Source organism: Grus americana, chromosome Z (genome assembly GCF_028858705.1).
Source record: "Grus americana isolate bGruAme1 chromosome Z, bGruAme1.mat, whole genome shotgun sequence".
Lineage (NCBI taxonomy): Eukaryota > Metazoa > Chordata > Aves > Gruiformes > Gruidae > Grus > Grus americana.
In genome coordinates this window covers 46,169,614-46,193,609 of record NC_072891.1, presented here as the reverse complement: position 1 = coordinate 46,193,609, position 23,996 = coordinate 46,169,614, and the positions used below count along the sequence as shown (strand labels likewise).

Below are 23,996 nucleotides of genomic sequence, written 5' to 3'. Positions count from 1 at the left end.
AATCATATATACACAACTCCAAGCATGTATTTTTCAGTAAAAAAAAGTACAGTAAAAAGTTAACACATATTTAGTTCACACATCTGTATTAGGAATTATCTTTCTGACAGTTAAGGAACGTGTTCTGCTGCAGTGGTTTTTGGTTGGTTGGTTGGGTTGTTTTTATGAAAAACTTATTTGCCTGAAATACATTCTGTTTCTCTGTAATACTACACTGAAAAAAAAAGATTAAAACCAATCAAACAAAAAGGGTCAACATTGGAATCACTGTCAATTCAAGATACAAAACTGTAACTTTGAACTGAAATTCTCAAATCATTTCCTTTCAAGAGAAATCATTTTGGTGACCTGTACGAAACAGCTACAATTCTGAAAATGCTGACTGAATCTTTGACGTCAGAAGCTTGTTTATCACCAGGTCTGCCATGCATGCTGCCAAAGAACTGAAACAGCACTTGGTTTTTTAAGTTTCATAATATAAGTACTAAATTTACAGTAATCATTACAAGATTTTCACATTTTGGCTGGCCCAACACGGACCATTAGACATTACTTACAGAAATTATCTGGTTTCTTATTTCTTGCAAGTGATTTCGGAGAAGCTTCATATCTTTAGACCCAGATGCTCCAGCATCCAAGACAAATAACTTGTCTGAAAGTTGCAGGTCATTACCAAATCTAAAAGAGAAAAGGCTAGTGAGCAATTATTTACTTAGTCCCAAATCCAGTTTTCTTTCTTAATCCAGCTGGCTGAAAATGCATAAGAAAATTACAACTGTATCACAGGACTTGTAATCACAAAACCAAACATTTTAATTCCTGCTGTTCCTTTCACTAGTAATTCTTTTTTAGGTCTTCATATGTGTTGTTTTCTTTCTTCTCACTTTAAATAGTTTAGTTTTCATTGCTATAGACACCAGCTCTCTTTCTCACTTACTTTTTACTTTTCAACTGCACATACTTGTTTTCCTAGCTCTGGACTGATTTGCATTTAAAAGGATTGAAACATCAAACTGTTGGTTTATTTCAATTGATTAAGATACTGCCCTGTCACTATTGTGCTGGAATTCCTACCTTAGTTTCTTGTACATTCCAGACAACTGTTTATGTTCACAGGTACAGACAGTTCCTTGTACCATGTGTTATCCACTTACATGCTCACTGAGAATATAAATTATGGTTACTTTATACATACAATAGTATGTTCATGAAAAAATTCCTATTTTGATCAACAATTAGTGTGCTCTCCAAACATTTGCTGAAGAAGACCAGAAGTTTCCCTAACTTCTAGGTACCTCTTGGCCAACCTTGTCACCCGTGTGACTCCACAATGTCCAGCTCTTCACAAACTGTGTATGGAGTATCTCCAGGCCTGGTTTAGGTTTTTTCCCACTGCGGTGGGTTGACCCTGGCTGGAGGCCAGGTGCCCACCAGAGCCGCTCTCTCACTCCCCTCATTCACCAAACAGGGGAGAAAAGGCATAACGAAATGCTTGTAGGTCGAGATAAGGACAGGGAGAGATCACTCTCTAATTGTTGTCACGAGCAAAACAGACCAAACTTAGAGAGGGAATTCATCTAATTTATTACTAGGCAAAACAGAGTAGAGGAATGAGAAAATAAAATCAACTCTTAAAACACCTCCCCCCACCCCTCCCATCTTCCCGGGCTCAACTTCACTCCCGGCTTCAACCTTCCCCCCCTCAGCGGCACAGGGGGACGGGGAATGGGGGTTACGGTCAGTTCATCACATGTTGTCTCTGCTGCTTCTTCATCCTCAGGGGGAGGACTCCTCTCATCGTTCCCCTGCTCCAGCATGGAGTCCCTCTCACGGGGTGCAGACCCTCAGGAGCAAACTGCTCCGGCGTGGGGTCCTCCATGGGCTGCAGGTGGAATCTCTACACCCCCTCATCCTTCCTCCATGGGCTGCAAGGGGACAGCCTGCTTCACCATGGTCTTCACCACAGGCTGCAGGGGGATCTCTGCTCCGGTGCCTGGAGCTCCTCCTCCCCCTCCTTCTGCACTGACCTTGGTGTCTGCAGAGTTTCTTACATCTTCTCACTCCTCTCTCCGGCTGCAAAAGCTCTCTCTCTCTAAGTGTTTTTCTTCTTCTTAAATATGTTATCACAGAGGCGCTGATTGGCTTGGCCTTGGCCAGCAGCGGGCCCGTCTTAGAGCCGGCTGGCATTGGCTCTATCAGACACAGGGGGAGCTTCTAGCAGCTTCTCACAGAAGCCACCCCTGTAGCCCCCCCACTACCAAAACCTTGCCACGCAAACCCAACACACCCACCCATTCTAAATCAATTCAGAGCAAAGGGTCACTCTCCTGTAAGGCTTCCTCTTTTGCACCCAGAGGTTGTAGCTGAGAACTGCTCATTTTTCTGATACTGGTGCAAAACCTGAGCACCGAGATGTTAGACAGATGGCTGATACGGGCCTTTGCATGTATCCCAGCATTTACGGGGTAAGATCTCCTGAGCCTCCACTCATTTTTGCACCACTTGGCTCATTTTAGCTCACTTAAGGCAGCTTGCTCACTGTAATATTGGTAAATGTTTTCAGTTTTGCACAATATGAGCTTCCTGAACATACTCAAAATATCATAGAATCATAAAATGTAAGCCATATAAAATCTTTTACATATTCCTATGCATTTTAGTATTTTTTCTTTCCAGTTGACATGTTTAAACACTACATATAAATACACTCCTCACTTACCTGTTCCTGATCTCTTTCAACAACGACATGTCTTTGTCATACCAAAACTCTCCCCCAACTGGCCGAGGAAGATTCACTATGTCAGCATGTGTGGCGACCAAAACAACACGCAGGGGACTTTTCAGCTTTCCACCAAATGCTAGAACAGAAACAAGAGCACTCCCTCACTATGAGACATGCCTATGGAGATGGCTGTCTTACTGAGACAGGAAAGTAGCCATACATTTTACATTCTTCATACCAATCACTTTTGCAGTGCATTTACCAACTCTAAGCATAGCCATACTGTGCTTAGACCACTGGTGCTTTGGCTGTTATCTGCCTATAGGATTATCTATATAAAGTACAATTTGAATAGCTAGACTCTTTGAATAACATCAGCTACATTGATGTTACATGACTTTATTGTTTTAACAAAAATGTTAATCAATAACACTAATGATACATCTATTAACTACAAACTATAATAGTGTCAGGAAACATAATTTAAAATAACAGCTTCTTGAAAGGGTTTCTCATAATCTTTGGATGGTCCTTAATACTACAGGTGCAGAGTAGAGGATTGTAAGTAGAACAGAAAATGTCTACGACATTCATACATTGGTATGAATGCTATTTTGCAGTACTTACACAAACAATGACCTCTCACTTAGGTGAGAGTTAAGTAGGAAAGCCTGGCAGAAACCATGAAAAAGAATGAGAAAGAAAGATACAAATGGCATGAATGAGGTGACAGTACAGAACACACAGTTTTCAATTGTTTCTCAAACTGATCTTTCAGAAGAGAGGAGACATCATTAGATTATTTTTAAAAAAAAGACAGTACATCCAATCCTGCTGTTTTAGTCTGATGAAACTTCACATGGGAGAAATATGCTTACATCACTGGTCAGTTTTCATCAACTAAGAGCTACAGAATCTTGATTCATTCATAAAAAGTCACATTTTCTCAAATCTCTGCATAGCACTTCAAAGTAAGTATTTTGTAATTATAAATTGTTTTTTCTTGGCAGCTGAAGGACTTAGACATGCATGGGTACCCAAATTGAGCTGACCTATAAACACTGATTATAAACACTGATTTAAGCAAAGTATCTAAATAATGCTGATAATTAGATCAGCAAGAAGAAACAATTAACTCAAATTCTAACTTAGACAAACCAAGAAGTAAGTTTCCTTGCTGGATGGAGGAGCTGTGAAAAGCTTTCAGCAATTGTGAATTAACTGTATTTTCAGCTTTGATACTTTTCTGTGAATTTCTGAGCTTTTACTTCCAGAAGTAATTTCATGTCGGTTAGGTCCAAACGGTCATATTGTTAACCTTATGATTTGACCTACAATGGAAAATGAAATACATGCAGATGCCTGAACTGAAAACTGAAGGTCTGCCTTGGTTCATCATTACCATTATCTGGCTGAGATAATGCATACAGGATTGAGCAGAAAACAAAATGAGAGGGGAAATACTCTTTGCACTACGTAAGTATTTGATATGCTCATCCCGTGAGTCCCTAGCAGCGTTATAGATGTCCATGAGCATTGAGTTAGATCCACTGGCTGGAATAACATTTTGGTTCATAGAACCAAGACACATGTCAGAGCTTCGTTCGTCTGTCAAACTGTCACAGTCTGCAGACTAACAAGTTATACGGTATATATAGCTAGACCTACAGACCTTTTAAGAGAAAAAAAAAAGTTGTTTGTTTGCCTGTCAAGTAACTTTCAGTTTGTTAGAAAGCCTGAATATAAAACAAGTAAAATCACTTAAAACCTGTGCAAAGCTTGAGAATATGTGAAGTGAAATTTACTAGGAAGACTGGTTTCTGTACATCCTGATGCACCAAAGGTTAATGTATTTGAAGCCCAAATACAGCTCTGGTTAAACATGTTAAAGTGGCACATACTGAGAGGTAACACCACTCCACAATATCGTTCTGTCCTGTTCTCACTGACAAGACTTATTTATGCTGGAAACACTGTTAATTGGGGTTAGATATAAGTAGAATTTAAGCAATGCATCTGAAATTGGTTTTAAATGCATCCAACACTCTGAAACTTTTCCACGCAGCTTATCTGACATTAAACTCCATCTGCCATTTACAGCTGTAAATTCCAGTGCCACAAGAGGCTGCATTGCATCTCATGACCCTTTTCAGTTGGACTAAGTGGTATGTACAACTCTTCAGGCTTGTTCCACACATGAAATTTCCTTTCTCTAACAAACTTTGTGTAAAGTTTGTTTGAATACTTAGGGATGAAGATATATAACAGCACTCAACCCAGAGGACGTACAAAGTTGCAGAGAAACACAAGAATCTTTATCTTACAGTCCCCTAACATTTCATTAATAGGCAGAAGAGCATACCTATTGGCTCCTCAACTGGGACTAAGGATTTCAGGAAACTGAGCCAAAAGGTCACTTGGTTTAACTGGATTTCGTAAGGCTCCTCGAGACTAAAAAGCACTATGTGAATTGCAGTGGGATCATTTGCAGCAAAATAATCGTAACAGCAGAAATACACAGGATTCCCAGAGAACTCCCAGACGCTGAAATCACCAACTCCTGAAAAACAAACAGATGAAGAGATCACACTTTGTCAGTAAGCATGAAGCACCTTGCTGCCATGGAAAGACAAACAAAAGAGTTAATCCGATTTAAACTTTCACAAAGATAAACCGCATGCATGTGAGAAAGCCAGACTGCAAATGCAATCATGAACAAAGGGAATGGGTTTCACTCAGTCTCAGAGGCTGAGAAGTTGGGTCCTCACAATCTGTTCCTCTCTCACATTCACTTCTCTAGCACATTCATTCAGCTGGATGCCACGTGGAAGCACCTGTTTGTTAAACGCATGCAGACTTATACATTAAATTGGCCTTTGCCTTGCACAACAGCAACGGATCTTTTAATTCCCTTGAAAAACAAGAATAATAGCTCCCATTCTTTTCCTGCTCACCCCAAGTAGCTCAACATTTTTATTAATTTTTTCTTCTTAACATGTCACCGTTGGTATTAAAAACAGCTGAAGGACACTCTCAAAGAAACCACTTTGCTTTACAGAGTTGTACTATTCACGTCAAGTTGTTAAGTCAGGACTGAAGAATCACCATGTTAGCGATTCCAACAGCACCGTGCTTCTTTTTGCCATCTCCTTTAGCTTCAGGTGAAAAAAGTATTAGCAATGACTTGGTTTCAAATTACACTGAAAGAGGAAATTAGCCTGGACAAAAAACAAGCTTTAGCTACATGCCAAAATCTTCAGCATCTAGGACAAACCTTTTGTCATTGCATGTGTCAGTGTGCATATAACTGCATTCATAAATAGGTTTCTCTCTCCAAAATAAAATCCTGACTAATCCTAACTCAGCCTCAAAATTGCAGCTGCTAATGCGTGCAAAACACTTTCATTATTAAGAAGAGATCCTCCTGGGAGAGACTTTACCACCTATACGATTAGTACGGCTGGTGGTCTATATGCACCATTTGCCAAAAGCCATATATGTACTTACAACAACTTCTCCAACTGACCCTTCTTACTGCTAACTGGTTTCAGCTGCAGAGAAGTTAGCTTCCTTTCAAAAAAAATGAAGTCAGAAGCTCTACTCAGGATGTTTGGTGAGCTCCAGGGCTCACCAAACATGCTCCAGCTCTGTCATGGGGGCAAGAATGATAGGTCCTTCATACAGCTGGGAACCACTTACGTGGTGAGGACACTTGGGTCTGTGGGACCAGATTAAATCTGATAAAATCCTCAAATGACACACAGTGCAGGTGAAGGAGCCTTCACACCAGTAGCCAGTCTGCCAACCCACTCCTGTTATACCAAATCCCTCCCTCCTCCTGCCTCACTTACTCTTCTCAACAACGTTTCTATGCATAAGGATCTGACAATGATTACTGTGTGTATTACAGGTAGAGAACTTCATGCACATTTACTTTCTGCTTAAACAAACCAAACCCCAACAATGTTGGATGCTCAACCACAGTCAGTACCCTACTAAATCAGATTTTTTTTTCATTTTTATTTTTAAAAACAAGTAACAAGGCATTAAAACTTTGAAGACTTTAAAAACAAGTCCCACAGCATTAAGGCACGCCAGCCCAGGGCTCTGCTTACCATGCAAGCAAGCATTTTGAATGTCAATGGCCTTGGTCGACTGGTCATCAGCAGAGAAGTGAGAGTGATGAGCAGGGGAAACGAAAGCTTCTAATACTCCTTTGGTCAGGCCAGGCTCAAACATCATACTACGGCTTCTCACACTGACATTCTCACATCCAGGATAAAGATTCGTAATGCTTACTGAAACTGGGTCAGGGAAAGGAAAATGAGATTACAAACCATGTGAAAATCACAACCAGATCACTTCAAAATAAGTATGCAAGGCATAAAAGCTGATTAAAAATCCCAAACTGCTCTTCAAAGAAAGAAGATGACTACCAAGCTGTGAGCATAGAAAACCACATTCTTAATCTGAATGATGAAAAGGAAAATCTTAGAATGATCCCATATAACACTTATTGCCCTTTAGCAGATATACTGCTGGGAAGCATAGAAAAAACCTCAGTGATTTGGAAATTAAAGGTTTCAATAGTTAAAGTTCTTCTATGTTGCAAAGACATACTGCTTTTTTAACTAAGGGCTGCAATTTCATAGTGTGGGCTGTTTTTATTGGCATGGAAATGATATGTATTCAAATAGTTTTTTCCTGCAAGTTAGGATAAAATTATCATTGTGTAGCAACTGTTTCTCAGGAGGTGGGGGAGAAAAGCAGGCCCTTAACCAAAATTATTTTACTAACAAGCAATTTGTTGAGTTCATGCTTCAGAGTCCCTAAAAGAGAAATGAAAGGGCTTTTTAATTGACTTGCACCATCTAGTGGAGAAAGCAAACATTTCTTTCCTCCACTGGATGCTGAATTCTAGCATCTGGGTTTTAATATAGAGAGAAACTGTCAGCTGTAAAAGTATACTTTCATGTTTGAACTTCTAGTGTAATATCTAAAACTTTAGGGTCTTGTAAATAAATACATGATGAATTCACACACTTATTTTTACAGAATTCAAACAAACCTAAGCACATGATCAAGTATACACCAAATTGTGTAATTTTGGTGTATGGTTTAAATGTTTTATCTGATTATGCCACTCAACCCCTAACATTATTTTAAATGTTATATAATGATTTTAATCCAAAAAGAAGATAGTGGAACATGCAAAAAACAAAAATCCAAACACTAAACCAATGCCGTAGTAGCTTTGTTTGCACAGAACTGCACAACTTTCGAGTGTGCATAGCCCTGCACAACTTTCTGGCTTTATGTCTAGGTAAAGTATTCATAAGCGCATGCTTCAAATTTGCCGTAATTTCTATAATGATTTGCCAATGTGACTGTCAGTCTTGTCTGATTTTATGATGGTGTGAGCACATAACACCTATCCTCTGGTTCTAGTACCAACATTAAAAAAAAAAATTAAAAAAAATCATCTTCAGTCAAAACCTTCCTGCACTGCCTCCAGGAACTGATACTCCTGGAGTGAATTACCTCCCCTTGTATGACACAGTAAATTAAGATAAATAAATCAGGAACTTCTGATTGATTCATTTAATCAATTCCTTTGCTCTGTTGTCACATATGTGAGCCCCTTGTGTTAAGTGAACAGTAAATGCAATAACCATCTCTGTGCCAGGTATCTTGTGTTGTTAGGCCACCCTGTGAGAACCTTACAGCTTCCTCAGGTGACTAGAGAGAAAGTAGAGATGAGATCTATGACTGGCACTGTACTAACATTTCTTAAAAATGATGAATGAAACCTACACCTGTAAGTATTATCCAAAGTTTTTTAAAGAAAAAGGCAACCCTGGCCCCATCTAAAACTTAGGTAGTAAGACTACTACCCCCTCATCTGTGGGTTCTTCTAAAGCCAGGCATATGTTGAAGTGCAAACCTAGCTAGTTCCTCCAGATTCTGCAACTCCTCTCACTTCACATAGGCAAAGTTTCACTATTAGTTGCTCACATTTACTTCAGTTTAGAACACCTCGATTTTCATGTTGTTTGGAGACAATATTAGGCACTTCTAACTGGGCTAATCCAATCCTGTACCTTACGGAAAAGCACTCCAAGGCATCAGTAGCAGTTCTCAATCCTCTGTTATTACTTGAAGATCACATAAAAATGCAGCAACTGTTTCAATTTTGCACAGAGTTTATTGAAGCTACTCAAAGAAGGTAGCTGACAAAATATAATCCCAAAACCCACGATAGTGGAATCTGGTCACAACACTGGCGTTCATAGCCTAGAACTCTTTGTGAAAAATAAACGTCGGTGTTCACAAGTCCTGTCCTCCACTCTCCCAGTTCACTTATGCAGCATGTGAGTAAAACGAAACCTTAACTACCCCTACACCCTCCACACCCACTGCTCCTCTTCACTCTGACTTTGGGTATGAGCCTGCACACAGAGAAGTCAATACCCTCTCTGCTTTGCTTTGCTTTGCTTTCTTACACGCTTAGCCTGTCCTGTCCTTTGCAGCACAGCCAACAGCTCCTCCTAGGAGGAGGTAGACAGACTAAGAGGAAGATGTTTTCTCTTTCAAACATTACAGCTTCAAAGCCATACCTGAAGGTTTGGAAGACAAAGGAGATGGGGGGAATCTGGTTGAGTTTGTGGAGGAGAGCCTGGGCCTACGTCTTCGAAAAAAACTTCGCAACAGGCCACACTTAAGGGACTCCACAAGGGTTGTTTTCCCAGCACCAGAGTGTCCAAACAGCTTCAGTTTGATCCGGGGCTGTGGATTCTGTGTGTGCCGCAGCTGCTGGATAAAAAGCCCCCGGTGCGTATCCTAAAATTTAACATAAAGAAGAAATCAGAATATGTGGCAGGGAACTTCTGCCTCCCAACAAACTCAAAACACAAGGTTTACATAATGCTTTCTTGACAGGCTAGTGTTCATATGGACCAGTTCCTCCATCTGCTTCATCACGCCAGCGACCAGCTTTCTGGCAGAAGGGCAGGGACAGGTAGACAAGGCACAGCCGAGTGCTTCCTCTCAAGAGCCAGCTTGAGTCTTGATGAAAATCACACGTGACTTCAGGCTCAACATCAGTGAATGGGATCATTCTGACCTCTGATGGAGATGGCAAAGAAGGAAAAACTAGCTGCTTTCAGTACCCATTCTCCTTATCTATGAATCTCAGTAGCCTAACCAATATCCATTATCTTATACATGTAGCACTGAAGAATTTTGCAGTGACAGCTACCACCTAAGCAATCTGAAAACTTGATGTGCATCTCCCCTCTTTTTTACACCAACTTTTTGTGTACTTCTCATATTTGGGAGAATTCTCCTCTTCCCTCTCCCCCTGCCCAGCTCTCTATTTATTCCCATTTCAGTTCCTTGCAAGGTAAACACTGCTTTTCCCAAACCACTCTTATCTCTCCTTTCCCCATACACTTATTTCTCTTTACCTTAAAAGACCTCTTGCATACTATTCACCTTCCATTTTTCTACCCCTCTACTGCATGTGTACATCCTCCAGACTGGTCTCCCTCTTTACTCCCAGGCCTCAATAGATCTGCCTCCCTATTTAATTCTCCTCTCACAGATTGTCCTCCGTGTGCATTCGCGGTCTCTTCCACAGCTGCAATCTCATCCTTCTGCACAGGCCTTCCTCAAACCCAATCACATGTCCTGTAGAAGAGTTTTCCACTTTGAGCTCCCCCATGATACCCCACTGTATCTTGTCTTGTAGTATCTGGAGGATACTCCTTCTTGTTCTTGCCAGACAGAGCTGGCAACGAACAAATCAAATCTGTCTTTTCTCTTTGTCCAGCAAGAGGCAATCAGACACAGATGATCCATTTCCCACACAAGCTGAGCCTGAAAAATCAACAAGGTGATGCAGTGCAGGAGAGCAAACTATCCATTGTTTCCAGCCACAGGAAGACCTGTTTCAAGGAAACAGAGATAGCAGAAAGGTGGAAGGGCAAAAGAACTAGCTTCATCCTCCCTTCATTCCCCCATTCGGAGAGAGAGAGGCTCTGTTGTTCTGCATTTGTACTGAGTTTAACATCTAGAATGAGTCATAAAGTGAGCACCTACAGCACCCCAAAATTATAAGCATGCAGCAATTAAGCTGAGAAATTTGACAGAAATAGTAGTGCATATAATTTAGTTCCTTCCTCGCTAACAGGCATTTATTAAATAATTTAGTCACAATGCAAATACTACACCCCCTCATGGCTAATACTGAATCCTCTGCAAGAGCCACTAGGACAGTAGGTTCTTCATGTGTGTGCTATAAGGCACAAAACCCTCCACAGGCACTGAAAGTAAGCGTCAGGTACGTTCTCTACTACATGATGTTGACCATTTTGAATAGTACTAGAATATTTGACAGTCGGACTTGATGATCTTAGAGGTCTTTTCCAACCTTAAAGATTCTATGATTCTACTTTCAGTGGTTTGATGTAGTTTATTAATTTTGATTGATCAGATTCTCTGTTGGAAAGTATATTCTGATGAAGCATGTAATTTTCATACATTTTCCCTATATATATAGGCAGGCCTTCAATAATTAAGTATACTCTCCTATCAAGAAGATAGTTACGGCTACTGACATCTCTTTCAGAAGAGATTTATCTGATCTCCTCCCTTTTGTTCTAGGTCAATACATGTTAGTTCCATATTTACATCGCGACTAACACACATATTTATGCACCTGCATGCAGAATCAGGCAAGGGTTCTATGCAGGGATACAAGTATGCAAAACTGATCCTGTTGTGACAAACATTTACAAACGCTATCAGCGCAACAGACGTCTGGCACTTTCTGACATCTTCATGGATATGTTTTACTATCCTAGCAAGTACAGATTTACTGGCAAGACTAAAGAACATGATTCTACTTCCACCTTGGCAATGCCTGGTATGTACCATATTCTATTGCTACTCTGAAACAGTCATTTATTTCACTTTTCCACTGACCCATTAGCATAATTAAAACCCAACTGTTTTAATTGGTCTGGCTGTTGCCTGGCATCTCCAGGCAAGTGGTTCCTGAGTCCTCACAGCATGAGTGATGCTGCCTATCCGTAATAATCAATGTGTGTCAGACTTACTGCCTTACAAGACCAGATCAGCTTTGCGTTCTAGTTGTCAGGGGATTTGGAGATACTGAAATTGCAGAATTAAAAGAAGACATTGAGAACTTATGCAACTATTCCACATGGTATTAGAATTTCCAGAAGGGCCAGAAACCCCTCATACTTAATAATACTAATCTAACTAAAATGGTGACGGTGGGGAAATAAGTCCTCTTGTGGGCTGTGCTAATTCTTAATAGTTTATTTTCCAGTTTCTCCTAAACACCTTAGATACTTTGCTAGGCATTGTAACAGACAGTATAAAATAGATCAGTGGTGTACACGAGCTTAGCTGTTTTTGTTAATGTATACATACTAGGTTTAACTGAGAGCATAATTTCAAATTAAAAATGAAGAGGAAAAAAAACCCCACAAACACAACCATAAAGACACCATTACAGTAGGGAATTTTCCAACAGCTTTTTAGAATGGCTTTGATGAATATCTTATCGTATGATTTCCCATGGTCAAACTTTCCTTGGTATCTCTAAAAACATGAAAACATCATTTAAAATTCATACATTCCCAACCTTTTTAAGTCTTGCAAGCAGACTAGCTACATGTTCATGCTGCTCGGCTCTGGCGAGATCTTCTGCTGTTTTCCCATCCTGTTAAAACACAAATTATTAGCAGCAGTTCCTTCCTTTTGCCCACAATAAAAAAATTAATGTGCAACATAGCTCAGCTGCTCAAGGCAGTAACAGAATTGCTGTCAGATGAAAATGTAATAGGGAGAAGAGGAAAAAAAAAACCAAACCAACAACCGGTAATAACTACCCCCGCCAGAATCTCTGTTCTTTTAAATTGTCAAAAAAATAATACTGTAGAATGCAGAACAATGGCATTTCTTTTATAAATTTGCATCTGTAACGTGATATTTTGAATTCAGAGCCTGATAGTGATGCCAGTACTCCCCATCTGAATTGCTCCTCTCACCAATTAGAGAATGATAGTGATTTCTAGATATTACGTATTGAACATATCCAAAAGTTTAAACAGTTCACAAAGAGGGGACACACCAGCATATTCACTCAAATGAATAGCAGGTGAATTTTGTGTACTAATGGATGAAAAATGACAGTGACATATCAGTCACTGGAGGTTTCCAGAAAGCAAAGACATTGTAAGGCATGTGGTTTAAATTGCATTGGCAAATTTAAAAGGAAAAGCAAAGCTACCTTCAAGCATTCTGGTCTTGCCATTTAACTATCCATGTTTCACAGATCAGCAGTTTTAATATTAAATAGGCTGAAAGAAAAATCCTACTTTCAAGTCTTACAACTACATTAATGCTATTGTGTTGTTTTAAGTTTTGGTAACAGGTAACTAATTTATGAGCACTTTGCTTTCACTCTCTCAGAGAAGAGCTTTCGATTATTAAGAAATAGCACTGGAAAACTTTGATTTTACTAGTTTTTCCATGTGAAACCTGCATTGTCTTAAGTAGTTCCTGGTGTTACTGTAATTATTATCCCTACATATGAAATAAGTATCTTCGACACTGAGTGTCCACCTACAGAAAGTTTCCATAGAAATTATTATGTACTCCAGAACTTCATATAATTCAGACAGAACATTAGCAACAAACAAAGTTGCAGCTGATGGCATGAACTGACTAGATTTGAACCAATACCATACCCTTAAATTCCTTCCATAGTTGACATGTAATTGCAACTTTAGTAAAGAAACATCTGAATGTACTTTTAAAATTAATTTTCCTTAGAGACAATGTATCAAAGGGGAAGACTCTTTGTCTGTGTTGACCCTACACTCCAAATCCCAGTTAATCCCGAGTGCCTGCTGCACAAGAGGAAGAGTGGTCTGGTGGCTGGGCAGGTAGCCTGTCAACGGGAAAACTGCTTCAACACTTGTAGTGCTTCCCGAGTTTCCAGTCTTGGGCACATCCAGGGGAATGCAAAACCTTCAAGTAAAGGGAAAACCTTCATCCCTTGCCTGAGAATTCCTGTGGTAACAGGATGTGGCCTTCACCAACCTAAAGTGTGAATTTTATCTGGATTCCCAAATCTTTTGCCTCTTAGTCTAAAAGCAGCTACAAACTGGCCCTGCACTTTTCCAGAGCACAGTACGTTCCTGTTGCAACGTAAGGTTGGAGACGGCCTGGCAAATGCCAGCACCAACCACATGTGCAGCGACAGATCCCTGCACAGGCACTGTCCCTTTGAACAACTGCAGGTCCCACACCTCTGGATCAGTATGCCACAACTGCTGTAGCATCGGCATGGCTCCCCTTGCTTGCTGTGTCTCATTGCTCCATGAGGGTCTGTTTGTTCTGGCTTCAGGCCTGGCTTTGGCTAAACAGCTGTACTCTGATATATCAGTTTTTTAGCTCAGTCACAGCTACTGGGGCACAAACACAAAGGAAATAACCATCTGATAAGTATTTGGCAAGGAGTGTGGATGGCAACAGCTCAACCAGAGCCTGATCAGTGAGCATGGTTATAATAGGATGGACGTGACTGGTCCCAAAATTAGAAAAATGGCAACAGGAATGGTTCAAATTGCTAGAAGTCTAAGTGAATGTGTGCACAGAGCAAGCCTACTGGTAACAGTGGAATGGCACTGTCATGACACAGAGCTCCTTCCTCACTTCCTAACAGGTTCCTGAGCTCAAGACCAGCTGTCTGACACAGCTGTCCAATCTTTGTTCAGACTGCTGTGAAGGAAGATGACCTGAAAAGAAACTCCACCAGGGGCTTTCACACTACCTTTTGCTCAGGTGTTGCTCTTAGGCTGAGGCTTTTGCCCCTTGGTCCTCACCTGAGCTATACTACAGCTGCGTATGGCCATGTATCCCACTGACCCCGCCCCTGACTTTCAGGTTTGACCTTGAACCTGCCTCTTCACTAGGGACTTGGCTGGTGATCACTAGACCCTTGGCTGACCATGGTCACCAACACCAATTCCTGACCTTGACTTAACCTCAGACCTGTCTCACTGTTACAGATTCTTCTGGCGACCCAGGCTCCTGGCTGAAGCTGGTTGCCATCACTGGACCTGCTCCGCTTGCCTTGCTTGGGACTGTGGGACTGGGTCCTTGTTGGTGATGCCATCCCTGTTCCTGCGTGCCTTCTTGTTTACAAGTTCCTAGCTCACCTTCCCTTATGGAGCAATGCCTGACAAGCATCATTTTTGAAGTCCATGGTCATCAGACCACACAATAAACAAGGCAGGCAGAAAGGCCTGTGGAGTAGGTGAAGGATACCTCAGAGCATTGGCAACAAGCACCAAGTACAGCAGAAAGAACTGTAGGTCAAATTTACCCCCAATAAAGTGTTTTGAGATGTTTACATTGACAGATGCTATCAGTTCAGTTCACATGTCTGTTGAAAATTTAGACTCAGATCTGGAAGCTCAATTTCTTGATTGAGGTAACAGGTGTAAAAAGCATTTGCTTCCATGAAAAAGAAATTAACGGAGCAAAGTTCCTTTTTTTTTTTTTTTTGTCCAAAACTGTGAACAAGGTGAGGCTGTTTAATTCTCTGGATGTCCACTGCAGGATGAACTGCAGAGCACAAGAGTTAGAAAATACACACATAAGCAAAACAACAAACAGGTTTTCAAGCTTTCTTGAAGAGTACAGGGTATCTATACACTAGAATAGCAATGCATAAGCAAAGCTGGCATCTGAAAAGGGCTTGGTTACTTAAAAACCAATCAAATGCAATCAAATACAAAATCAAACTAGTCTTAAAAATGGGGTTTAGCCTGCAGAGGAAGCAGGGAAATCATACTGCAGTCCAGTTACTTAACAGTGCTGAAAAAGTTAATTCCTCAGAAATGGCATTCTGAGAGAAGAAAAAACGTAATTAATTCTACTGCACTGGCTTGGAAAGAGCTGTTAATAAGACTTTTCACAACAGTTTAACATCCACCTAGCAAATGAATGCAAAACTGAAATGCTATTAAAATCACCACATGCACTTCCTCTCCTCCTTTTCCCTTCTCTCTGCTGGAATAATGGAGAGTTATGTATATTTAGTCTGTTTCTCCTGCCAGCTTTACTATTAGCACTATTTACTCTGTTATCTCCTTAAAACTGATCTAACTAAAGAGATAAAAAGTACTTTTATCTTGGAAGGACAGGGTCCACATAGGCAATTATACCAACACAGCCATTGGGAAGGGGAAAAAAGGGTGGAGGGAAAAGAAGTTGGGAGGGGGGAAAGGGGTGAGAAAAGGGAAAAAAAGGAAAGGGACAAAAACAGGTGACAAAGGAAAATCTGTAAAACACTTCACAAAGTCCATTGCATGCACATTTCATTATTATTGATTAATAAGGGACATGGCAATCTACAATCTCGTAGTTACCAAAAAGTCATTTTCAGATGCCAAGCTTGTTTAAGCCACAATTCCAAGTTCATTGTCTTTAATGACTGCTTTTGAAAGGCCTCCTCCTGCTACATGAGATACATGCTTAGAGGAAAAAAACCCACAGTGCTAAATGTACAGGGAAACAACAAAAACATATGTGTTTTCTACCAGATGGGTAAAGCAAATGAAACAGAAGTTTTCTCCTTTTTCCCTCCATTTCAGCTGTCTCAGGGATACTTTGTAAGGAGAACTTTGAAAACATGGACTCAACTAAAACCGAATCACAACATGATTTCAATATACAGAGCAATAGTTATTTCTGAGCAGAATGCATTGGTTAGGATAAGTAGCAATGTAAACTCATACAACGCATCTGAAAATAGGGTTTTTTTGTTAGTTTGTTCAAAACACAGGCAATGGATGTATGATGCCTATAACATATCATGCATATATGATGTGTGCATGATGAAGAACACTTCATTCCTGCTGTGGATGTGTCAGCCAAAAGGACGTTTCTCACTTCAGTGAGAATAAAAAATACCTTCAGTGGTGCTAATTGGGAGCAGCGGTGCTGACTGATCTGACATAAACAATTTGCTTTACAAAGATATTTGCACGCTAGTTCACTCATCCATGCACCCACACATCTCCACTATGAAAATAAAACTTTTTAATCCCTTGAAAGCAAGAAAAATATTCAAGATATATACATTTGTACAGTAACTGTACCTGATGTGAAATGACATACCTCTTATTGACAGTGGCCCACTGTGCTTAGAGAAAACACAGTGCTACAAGTAATTCTTAGATGAAGAAATTCTTTGGTGTAGATCAAGTGGTAGCTGCACCATACCTTAATCAGTTTCAAATGTAGTTGTAAGAAGGGAACAGGTGGACAACAGAGAATGCTTTTCAAGCTGTGGACATTCAACAGCCTATTTTTTTTTTTAATTTAAAAATGTAATTATATTAGACCATTGTGTGCCTCTCTCCCCCACTGCAAGAGATTAATTGGTTTCCTACTATCACAGATAAAAGAAGCAAGGAGCATAACAGTACCCCCCAATACTTACAGACGTTAAAGCTTCTACGTTGGCACCAGTAAGACACAGGAATCGGACAACATCAAGAATGCCATTGTTTGCCGCCAGATGTAAAGGTGTTCTTCCATACTAACATGGGGAAAAAAAGATGTTATTACATTAGTCAAAGAACTTCGCTCCAACTTTTATAACTAATAATCAAACACTGTACAATTATACATACTGATACACAGCAAAGGTCTTGCAAAAACTGTAACAAAAAGTACAAAGCAAAAACTGTAAGAAAAAAGCTTAAGCACACCTGCTTAAAGCTTAATTAAAAACTACTTGGAAAATGGGAAACAATTTTATAGCTAAATCCCTCACAACTGTAGAGGAATCCTTTAAAGTTTTTTGGCTGTATTTGAGAATGTCTTTCTAGTTCCCAGTAAATTTAACTGCATTTTGCTTAATTAAATATGAACCAGTGAAGCAACACTAAGTCCTCTGGATTCTGTTTCAATCCAAATATTACTGAAGATTACTCATCTGCAGTCTCCCCCCTTCCACAAAAAGCAATAAAAGGGATGAATGCAGGATGTCAGCCTGAAGGAATCTGTGCTTTCAGTGACAGAGGGAAAGTGCTGTAAGTATTCCTTCACCAATTTTCGCTTTTTCCCCCGAATTGCTTCACTGATGACAGGTTCTCGTGACATTCACTTCTGGTCTTTCATGTTTAGAGCCACTGTTACAAGTATCACTACCATATACTCTCTGCTTGTAACTCCTCTTACACATTTTCATGCTTCCAATACTGTTCTCCCTGTTTCAACCCTACAGTCAGACCGAAACTTACAAACTTACTTCATGAAAGAGTATTTGAAAGCAAAGCTAACTTTCTGACAACTGGAAACTGAAAAGATGTCTGGCTCCTCGAAACCCTATACCTCAATTCATATAAATGCATATGATGTTCTACTGCATGCAGACTGTGCAAGAAACAAATGGCATTATGTATGTGTGGGACAACGCCAGACGTGAGGACCAAGGATAAACAGTTGTTATGTTAATGTACTCCCACTACACAGGGCTTGCTGCTGGAGAGGACCAGTAGAGGTAAAGATTCTCTATTTGGTAAGACCCAAACTCACCCTTTCAAATAAAGAGCGCTCTTAACAATCACTCTAGTATACATGACTCCTAAAAGAATAACAGGACACAAACTTTAACCACAGCGTCTGTAGCCATGATCCCTCCCCCACTGAACACTTGAAGATTGTTTCTTCCATGGCATGCTTGTGGCCAGGCCACCGATCCTAGCTCAGCATTCTCCATTATGAAAAAAGGTGCTAATCCAGCCTTGTGCTGTATTGACTCACCCTCCCCAAAATGTGTTCTTAGCTGTGGATCTGGATTTAATTGCCTAGTCAATCAGGTTTAAGCCCAGAGGCAGGACTGGAGAGCTCATTACTGTACGTTTCTTTCACTTGGCAGCTGATGATTTTCATTATTAAAAGCAAAAGTGATTGCACTGGACAACCCTCAAGCCAAAAGCCCCAAAACTTCATTTAGCTGACTAATAGAGAGAAGGTCAGCACTCTGGTAATAAATGGAAGTGTTAACTAGCAAAATGTTATTGCCAGAATAAGTACTTTTCCAGAAAAACAAATAAGCTACAACACTCAAATCAAACAAATTACAGATAGCACCATAAAGACTCCTATGAATAAATAGGGCAGAGAAAGACATTCAGAGCTAAATATCAAGCCCTAAGCCCCAGAGCCTGTCAGCAGAGTCCAACGGCTGACCCTCACCTATTCAAACTAGTCAAAGTTTCCTGAAACACCTTGCTTTTCTCTGAAATATCTCTAGGAGGAAAGCCAGAATGTTAAACCTGCAAAGCATCACATTCAGTTACCCCATACACTGCAGCAGCAGCACAACAGAAGAAGCAAGGAAGGCACTAGTACCTCAAAGTTTAGGGACAGGCTATTAGATGTTCTCTTTAGAAAGTGCTTTCTAATTCTGAACTGCCTTTTAATTCTGCAATTTCCTGTACCCTGCCAGTGACAATATGTTTAATAGATAAATTAAAGCTACTCTATTCTAAGATAAATGTTTGATTAGGATTTATTTTAATAAATCAACTCGATGCAGAAAAACATAAACTAGCCAATATAACATTTTTATAACGAGGAATAGAACCTGCAGTTGATTTAAATTCCTTAATAGATGACAGTGCAGATCTCGTAATGTAATTTGGAAGAATTCAAAGCTGATTTTTCATAAAAATGTACCACTCTTCAATTCTGTGTATAAATTACTGTTACTAAATCACAGCAAATCAACACCAGCTTAGACCAGCAACAATGCACTTCATCTGTTCTTCAGTGCCTAGATGTAATCTGCACAAAGCAAAGCTATACAGCAAGGGAAGAAGGTTGGCATATACATTCAGCATTAGAGTTGAGTGGCAAAATACATTGTGATAATTCACTTGGGCTCTTTCTTCATGGATCTTTAATTATCTACTCAACTGAAACAAACAGGTACATTTGCAAGATGAGTCATTTAGTGCTTTGCATTTGACCACTTCAAGATATAAAAAAATAAAAGGAAAAACATTTTTCATATCAGAGAACTGGAAAAGGTAATCTAACACAATATGTGAGCTATTAAACTAAGTAATTCAGTACCTGTATTCCATTTACCTTATTGTTGACATCCAGATTACAACTTGCTTCACAGAGTGCCATCACAATAGGCACATTCCCATCTTTGCAGGCCACATGCAAGGGAGTGTTGCCATGTCTGTCTTGGAAATCTACAAAGCAACCTTGACTGATGAGAGTTTTAACTACTTCTATTTGACATCTTCTCACAGCAAGGTGTAGGGCTATATGACCATCCTGAAATCACAAGACAGCTTGTAAGTGAGATTTAATAATGCTAAAAATCAAAGCATTTTGCAGAGTCACGATCATTTCATGTAACTGGGTGCATCTTCTTGCCTCAAGAATCACAATACTTTTTATTTTTATTTTGAAGGCAGAAGCAGGGAGATGCAGAGCATCTGTCAGTATGAATCAGCTATGGGATGAAAGCAAATGTCTATTAAGCCACTGGGCTTTGCAGTGGAATGGATGAAATGCAAATACACATTCTCTACTGACGACTTCCGTAGGAGATGGGATAGTGACCAACTGTAACAACCAGCTGAATATTGTAAACCACTCTAGTGTTTACTGACAGAAGTTAGTGATGCAAAAGTCATGCAATCTGCTTAGTAATCAGTAACTTCAGAGACAAAGCTTTCTCTCTCTGTGGGACAACTTAAAGAGACAATGCGATTGAAAGAGACAAATTATTTCAGAAGCAAAAGCATTTTTCTGAAATTGCTTTAATAACTGTTTAATAACTATCAGTAATAAACGTAACTAAAAGGACAAGGATACCAACAGTATCAGCAATGAAATGCAAAATTTATTTGTTGGGATTACACCACAGAAGACAAAAAATGATTCTGAATCAAATAGAGTTATATTTTTAAATAGATGGAATTCAGCTTATTGGAAATAGGTGTGATTTATCCAACCCATAAGAATCAAAGGCAGATAGCAAAGCCATCTTTTTTCTCTTACTAAGTTAATAGTTAGTTGCCAATTACAGAACCCAATGTTCCTGCCATTTTTCACAGAGTGTTACTCATAAAGTGATAATTGATAAGGTGATAATGAATCAGCAAGAATGCAATCATGGAAAAATAATCAGTGGGCAACTTTAAAGGACTATTGCAGTCATCAACAGTCTCCATGTGAACTGCTCAGAAAACCCATGTCATGGAAACCACACTGGCTTGCAGCATTCAAATGAAGCAATTCAGAACTACAGCTCTGTGACACCTGTGATCTCTGAACCAAAAGCATCTCAAACTAACCTTGTCTGTTGCATCAAGATCAGCCCCGTGTTCTGTCAAGCATTCCACGATATCATGGTAACCCCGAGCAGATGCTGTCAGGAGTGGAGTCTCCCCTTCTTTGTTTTTAACGTTCACGTTACAACCCGCTTCACAGAGCGCTTTGGCAACAGAGTAGTAGCCGTGCCAAGCAGCACAGTGCAGTGGGGTTTCTTCTTCCTATCAACATGGGAAAAAAACCAACCAAAACCAACATGGCTGAACCAAACGCAAGGAGGAACAATTCCCTAGCTTAACTCAGAAAGTCAGGAAGATGACACAAAAGAAAAAAAGACAGTCAACTAAGTAAGCTTTATAAAAAGAAGTTGTAATCTCTAATGCCGACATTCTCAAAGCAAGAATAACTTCTGCTGACATACTAAGTGATTACGGGTAATGATTTTCATCATTACTTGGATTCTGAGAGTCTGTATTTCTCACCATAAAACAATCTACCGACAACACCTTGCATGTCAGCAATCTTAGTTTAGATGTTTCCATGCTCCTGAAGCTAACTATCTTGGTTCTCTCATTTGAAAACTGATCCTCATTCATAAGCAACTTCACCATCCTGTGTGCTGAGGGACTAATCCACTGCTTAAAACACATTGCTCACCAAGGAGATGCCAATCCCACTAGACTTGCAGTTTGAAGCAGATCACTCTGCTTACCGTGCTCAAAGAGCACATCCTAATAATTTAGGAGTGTAGGCAGTGGCTTGGGTACATAGAAACAGGAGTCCTTTACATGTGCATCACAACAAGCCTTTGAAACTGCAGGCATTTTGAGTTCAGTTGTGACTCAAGTTCTGATTTGCCTTTTGCTTGAACCCAGGAAGCCTCAAAATACTCACCTTCGATCTCCTTATACTTCCTAACACTTATGTGGAACATCATTAAGAAATTCAAATGTTTTACAGAAATATGCTATTGGAAGCACCCCACTAAAAAGCAACAAGGATTAAAACCCACCAAAAAAAGTCATTCTATAAAATTCTAAAAAATGGGATATCCTTTCTGTACCTGGCAAATATTAATGAGGAGACAACAGAGGATGATAATATTAGAGGACGTAGACTGTATTTGAGGTTTCTGTAAAATTCTGAGGAAAAAGAAACAGTCGAACAGCACGCCCTGTGGTCCCTTGGCCTGCCGCTGCTTAAACAATATAAAGGTAGTCCTAGGGGATCCAGCACTTGGGGAGGCTCGTGGAAATCCCACACACAGTTAAATTTGGGTCAAATGGATTTTTTTTCCCATTAAGCCTTTTCTTTCCTGTTTTCTCACAAGAATTCAGAGCTCTAAAGAAGCTCTCCTGAGCACTTGTCTCATTTTCAAAAATGAGTGCTTGACACCTCAGAAAAGTCTCATGATAGCTAAAAAGCTGAAATCAATACAAAAACTAATAAAAAGCTTTAGCTGAACTCACAGAGCATACATCACCACCAAGACCATCGTGATGTTGAGTTTCTCCATCTTTAAGCTTTCATTTTTGAGGGAATCTGCGTTTTATAACAGTAGTTGGTTCATGCACACTGTTTTTGAATAGTCTTCATCTATTAAGAGGTATTGAAACCTCCATTTTTTAATTTTTTTTCAAATGCAAACAGGCCAGAGGCTGTGAGGCAAGACTAAGAGTTTTGACCACTCATACTAAAGCCTTATTTGTTGAAGAAAAACAGACAAGCGTCCATGACTTACCTTGTCTTGAAAGTTTGGATTGGATCCAACGCTACAAAGAAACTGAACCACATCCACATGCCCGTACCGAGCTGCAACATGAAGAGCCGTTTCCCCGGACTGCAATTACAGAATGTCAATGTAATTTCATATGTCACCCCTAGATATACACCGCCATGTACAGCCTGAATGCCTGTATGCTGCATGGTGTACTCCTCCATCCCTGTAACCCAGTGGCACATCGGCGGTCAGCAGAGGTCTCCAGCTTACAAACTGTAGTTGTACGTAACAGATAAATCACCACCTGATGGATTATTTCTTCAAAGGCCTTCCTTTTTCCGAACTGATTTTTCCTACTTGATTTGTTCAAGGTCACAGCCACAACAGGATTTCTGAGCAATATGAGGAGGCAGCTGCATGTGCAATTGGTATTGAAACAGATGTCCTATGTCTATTCACACTATTTCCATATGCCGCCCCCTCTGCCCTGTATATACAAATGTAAGGGGTTGGCCTAACACTTTGGTACATCCTGGTGTATTTTGGTCATGACATGTAATTATTTGCAACCTTTTGTTGAAACTACATGAAAAAGAAATGGTATTTTTATTAAGAGAGTAACCTCTTTCCTAGTAGGCCTATCAGGAGTTGAATAATAATTTTGCTAATGTGCCTTGCCTTGCAGTAGTTCCCTCAACAAAGCAAACTGTGTTTCACAAGTACAATTGCCTCTGTATTGGAGCTTTGGCTAGTATAAAAACATCACTATAGTATAAGATTTAACAGCAACTAGTTTCTAGGACAAATGTTGCTCAAGTAACACTGCTGGAGACAAGGTAAGTGCTCATCAGTTATAAATTGTTAAGCTTCATTATATTCAACCTCATAACAGTCAAATTTACTTGTCAGACAAAAGTGATTTTCAATCAAGAGGAATGAAAAACAGAATCACGATTTTATCCTGAGTTCCAATGAGAAATCCAGTCTTCAAGCGAAAATTAATTTAGGTTTGTACTTCCCCACCTACCCACCATGTACTCACCACATTTAATATGCATGCTTGGTTAACATTTGTCAGGAAAATAATCAGTACATTCAGCTACTTTAAAGCTGTGTTATCACTGCCTATACGTCAGCTTAGAA

General features: G+C 39.8%; 1 protein-coding gene across 4 annotated transcripts in view; it reads right to left on the bottom strand.

The window, feature by feature from the left end:
• The window catches only part of DAPK1 (death associated protein kinase 1), a 90,084-nt gene that overhangs the window by 4,193 nt on the left and 61,895 nt on the right, over window positions 1-23,996 (bottom strand). For all 4 annotated transcript variants that reach the window (XM_054810903.1, XM_054810907.1, XM_054810906.1 and 1 more), the window contains exons 15-24: window positions 22,875-22,973; window positions 21,157-21,354; window positions 19,931-20,128; window positions 17,271-17,369; window positions 12,396-12,473; window positions 9,340-9,562; window positions 6,838-7,026; window positions 5,085-5,282; window positions 2,720-2,858; window positions 558-678 (exon numbers count right to left, since the gene is read on the bottom strand). In XM_054810903.1, the coding sequence (XP_054666878.1) occupies window positions 558-678; window positions 2,720-2,858; window positions 5,085-5,282; window positions 6,838-7,026; window positions 9,340-9,562; window positions 12,396-12,473; window positions 17,271-17,369; window positions 19,931-20,128; window positions 21,157-21,354; window positions 22,875-22,973 (1,542 nt within the window). The remainder of the gene's footprint in view (window positions 1-557; window positions 679-2,719; window positions 2,859-5,084; window positions 5,283-6,837; window positions 7,027-9,339; window positions 9,563-12,395; window positions 12,474-17,270; window positions 17,370-19,930; window positions 20,129-21,156; window positions 21,355-22,874; window positions 22,974-23,996) is intronic.